The 4,861-nt window shown below is 40.3% G+C and overlaps 1 protein-coding gene across 2 annotated transcripts in view; it reads left to right on the top strand.

Moving 5' to 3' along the window:
* The window catches only part of ADAM17 (ADAM metallopeptidase domain 17), a 74,263-nt gene that overhangs the window by 48,762 nt on the left and 20,640 nt on the right, over positions 1–4,861 (top strand). For both annotated transcript variants that reach the window (XM_006898203.1, XM_006898204.1), the window contains exon 11: positions 3,527–3,679. In XM_006898203.1, the coding sequence (XP_006898265.1) occupies positions 3,527–3,679 (153 nt within the window). The remainder of the gene's footprint in view (positions 1–3,526; positions 3,680–4,861) is intronic.

The following is a 4,861-nucleotide window of genomic DNA, read 5'->3' as shown; positions in this document are numbered from 1 at the left end:
TTACCATCAAATCGGATCTGACTGGTACAGGAGGAGATTGCCCCTCCTTCTCCAGCAGAGCATCTGGTGGATTCAAACCACATACCTCTGGGATTGCAATACAGCTTCTTGCCACTAGGCCACCAGAGCTTTCTAAGCTAATGTTTTATATGGATGAGAGATAACCATGAGGAATAACTTCTGTTAAAGGTTTCCTTTAGTCTCTATGTCTAGTAAGTATGGCCTTTTTAAAAAGTTTAATTTTTCTAGGTTTTCTTACATTCCAACCAGACCCTTGATGTGCCCTAGGTTAGAGCAGTAGATAGTGGTAGCTGGACACCATTTAGTTCTTGTGGTCTTTGGCTTGGAGAGGTTGTGATTCTTTTGAAAATGCTGTGTGCTACCAGGACTTCACTACTAGGTTTGCTGATTCATTGCAGTGACCATACAGAATACACAAACTATACTCAAGATTATGAGGTTTCTTAAGAGATTGAACAGGGAGCTGCAATGACATATTCCATAGCTCTTAACCCAAAGATTGTACTTCTGCTGTTTAAATCCACCAGTAGCTCCTTCAGAGAAAGGAGGAGGAGAAAGTCCCCTCCTGTTACCTTTTGCAGCCTCAGAAGCCTGGTGAGAAGGTTGCTAGGAGTCAAAACCAACCTAATGAGTTTGAGCTTTTGAAAAAATGGATTTCAGTTCAGGTTGGAAACAGGATATAATTCTTTAATCAGGACAGCTTCTTCTCACTTATACTCAAGAATTTCCTTTGATACTTGGTCCCTTTTGGCTCTAGGCCCTGCTTTGAGCTCAATCAAGCAGGTGTTACAAAGACCCTTTTAGTGTTGCCATTTATGTGCTTACCAACACACATGCATGTGCACACACACATGCACATTCTCCATCAGTAAGCTTAGGCCTGAGTGCTAAGCTTTGCCTCACCCCAGTCTCTAGTTCTCCACCATCTTTGCTGTTGCATTGTTAGTGCCTGAACCTTAGCTGCTGTCTGGGCTGCTGTGTCTCAGTCTCATTTAGCAATCTCTAACCTAAAGGGCTGCAATTTCTGTTTCTTGATAGTAGTGAGTTTCCCACTTTTTTTTTTTAAGTGTAATTTCCATTTTCTTTTCAGACGAGTTTTTTCTTCAGCCTTTTAAGGAATCAAATCCTTACATGGGCTTTGGTGGTGGTCGTGGGGCAGCACCTGCAGGTCTAAATCTAGGTGGAGGTGTCCAGGCCTTTCGGGCTTCACGAGAACGGTTCCTCACCACCTTGCTGTGAATGGCACAACTCACACAGTAGTGCAGTTTCACGTAGAGCTTTGGAAGCACATAGGCGTCGAAAACACTCGCTTCGGAAATGTCCCTGACAGCAGCTGCCTCTACTATATTTCGGATTACGAACTTCTTAATTGCCTTGTCTTTGGGCACGCACCGGGCTCAGTTCGTGTGCGAATAGGCTGCACGTGGCCGCGGCCCTTTTTGGCACGACCCTTGTTTCTCCTTTTCTTCGTCATGTTGGAAGCGAGGGTCCGAGAGAGCGAGATTCCCACTTTTAAGCCTGATGGGACAGCAAAACTGACCAATCCCTCACACTATCAGTATACATATCTTAATTTGCATATTCTTAGACATAGGTGTTATTACCTTATTTACATTATTAGCAAGGTATCCAGTCTCCATGGGGGGGCCACAAACACCTCACATTTGTATAGTCCACCCAGCTGTGTGTCGTAAATTATACCCACAATTCATAGAAAAGCCATAGTGAGTAATCCACTGTACACATAACAGTCTGTAATTGCCCTCTGCAGTTGAGTGTATGAATATATTTAGAGCACAGTTTGAAGGGTTTTTTTTCTTTTTGAGATGCTAAAAATGCAGTTTCTTCATTACCACTTAATACAAGCATATGGAACCTTCATTAGTTGGGCATTGATTTTTTTTAATTGAGGCTGTCCTATTCAGTAAATGACTTGAGAAGTAAGTTTTCACTTCATAAAAGTATTGTTATATTTATTTCAGCTTTTTATTCAGATAAACATGGGGAAAGTGCCGACTAAATTATTATGTTGTAATACAATAGAAATCTTTTGATGATTTGGTAGATTATCCAGTCTTTTAACTAGATTTTAGGCAATCACATCTACTAGGTTATTATGATCGTCACTGGCTGTTAATTAAATAACTAAGATTTAAACCTTGCTTTGTCTTTCCTCAGCTGTCTTGTTACTTTATTTCCTTTCTTTTCTGCCCCCTCCTCCTTCCCTCTGCTTAGATGCTTTAGTGTACTAGTACTTGTTTTTGCTGTGTACCCATAGTGACCCTCCAGTGGGTTTTCAGAGGCAGTTAATCACATGAGAAAACACTGACCATCGTTCTCTTGCAGAGCAGCTGGTAGCCTTGAATTACATGCCTTTGGGATTGCAGTGCGGCCTCTTGCCACTAGGCCACCAGAGCTCTCTGTACTAGTACTAGTGTGGCTGAAGTGAGGGGAAAGTGGTAATTAGATATAGTGTACCATCCTCATCATTTCTGACACTAGAGTGCATTGCTGAAGTCACTAGTGTTAATTGTTTTGTTGTAAATGTTCTATTATATCTTTTTTTTACATTTTCTTCCCCACCACCCCAGCCAACCCTGCAGTGCACCCCTTGTTCCAAATTGTTCTCCAGCATATAATGTATAATCATATATTCCTTTTGCACAGTTCTTCCCCTCATCTGTTCTAATGCACTGTTCATTATCTACCCACTCTTTTCCTATTCTCTCCCCAACTCCCATGTCTGTCTTGTTTTATCATAGCACTATTATACAGTGTTTGTCCTTTTATGACTGAGATATTTGACTTAGCATAATGTCCTCCAGGCTCCGCCATGTTGTGTAGTGTTTTACTATTTGTTGTTTTGCAATGCTGCATAGTATTTAATTGTGTGACTGTACGATAGTTTTTCTATCCATTCATTTATTGATGAGCACTTGAGTTGCTTTCATCTGTCTACTCTTGTGAATAATGCAGCAGTAAACATGGTGTACATACATCTGTTTCATTTGTGACTCTGGTTTCTTTAGGGTATATTCCTGGTAGTGGAATTGCTGGGTCAAATGGGATTTCTATTCCCAGCTTTTTTGAGAAAGCACTAGATTACCTTCCATAGTGATTGTACCACTTTGTATTCCCAACAGTAATGAATAAGAGTTCAGTCTTTCTGTAACCTCATCAGCATTTGTTGTTTGCTGCCATGTTGAACTTTGCTGTTATTGCTGGGGAGAGATGATATCTCATAGCTGTTTTGAATGTTCTGTTATAGCTTATAAATTATATTATCATGATTTAATATTTAATGTATAATTGAAGTTCATTTCTACATTAACTTTAAAAGTATTAAAAGCAATTTGTTTGCCGTTTATAGAGAATAATAATAATAATAACCCAGCTATTATTTTATTGATAAATCAAGGCCTTGTTAAGAGAGTATAGGCCAAACTGGCCAAAGCTGCCGATGGTTGAGTATTGGGAAGTAATATTTCTTTGCATTTTCCTCAAGGAAGCCGATCTTGTTACAACTCATGAGTTGGGACATAATTTTGGAGCAGAACATGATCCTGATGGACTAGCAGAATGTGCACCAAATGAGGATCAAGGAGGAAAATACGTTATGTATCCCATAGCTGTGAGCGGAGACCATGAGAACAATAAGGTATATCTCTTTTGAAACTTTAATGTAATTAGGACAAGGAAAAGAGGCTTTGTTTGATTTTCATGAAATATCAGGAAAGTATGCCATTGCTAGATCCTTCTCTAGGGATTGAACTTCAAGTCACAAAGTGCTGAAATTTAATTATGTGTTTTAGAGTGAAACATGCCCATCTAAAAAATCAATAAAGCTATAATTTGTGCTGTTTTGTTGCAGGACCACTTGTAGAAAAAAGGTTGTTCTTGATTAGTAAGAGTACTGAAGCAAGGGGCAGGCTTATCTCTTACCTTACAAAGAGAAAGTACTTTGCAAGGGAGATGCTGAGGCAGTGTAAGCCATATCTGATCTAATATCTGATAATTGTGATAATGAGGAAAAGAGAACATAGACGTCTGAGTGGTTCTTCTTGGAACTTGCCTGGTTGAGAGTGGTTATGGTAATCAGATGTGTATACAACTTTTTGGCAAGCTGCATTCCTGTGGAAGCCCCAGGGATGTTGGGTATTACTTAGGGGATGGATTTAACAGTACCTTTTGCTGTAAAGTCCTAGAACAGTCAGCACTGAAAGTTCTGTGCATTTCTTGTTCGGTTTATATTTGTTCTGGCCAAATGAGTTTTTTAAAAACAGCTTTAAATAGATGTCACATGAGAACAAGAGACAGGATCGCCTTTTTGCACCTGGAACTCTGATGGCCCATTCTCTAGGGAGCTGTGCTCCTAACACAAGGGTGACACCTCTCTGTGGTTCTAGCCCCCAGCAGCTCTGTAGGAGAAAGATGGACAGTCTTCTCTTATGAGATTTACAGCCTCCAGAAACCCACTGGAGGGTCAGAGTTACCTCTCTCTCAGTGACAGACTTGACTTCTTGCACCTGAGTGCAGCCCAGTCCGTCTTTACCTATATATAGGTATAGGGGAAATGCTGGTCTTGCTCTTTCTACTCTGCAGTGCTTATAACCTAGTTATTGGCTTGTTCTCCTATCCAGGTTAATTAGGGTCAGATCTGGAAAATGGGCAGTAGTATGGCTTTCTTGAAGCATTAGATTTCATGGGCTGGTGGACTCAGACTGTATATTAGAATTTTCTGGCATTTTATTTACTAGCTGTAATTCATTCTCATTTTATTGTTGTTGTGTGCCATCGAGTTGGAACTCATATCTGACACTCGAGCAGGTTTGCAGAGGCA

This window comes from Elephantulus edwardii, unplaced genomic scaffold (genome assembly GCF_000299155.1).
Source record: "Elephantulus edwardii isolate Elephantulus edwardi_28Jun2011 unplaced genomic scaffold, EleEdw1.0 scaffold00223, whole genome shotgun sequence".
Classification (NCBI taxonomy): domain Eukaryota; kingdom Metazoa; phylum Chordata; class Mammalia; order Macroscelidea; family Macroscelididae; genus Elephantulus; species Elephantulus edwardii.
This window is presented reverse-complemented; position numbering and strand designations above follow the sequence as displayed.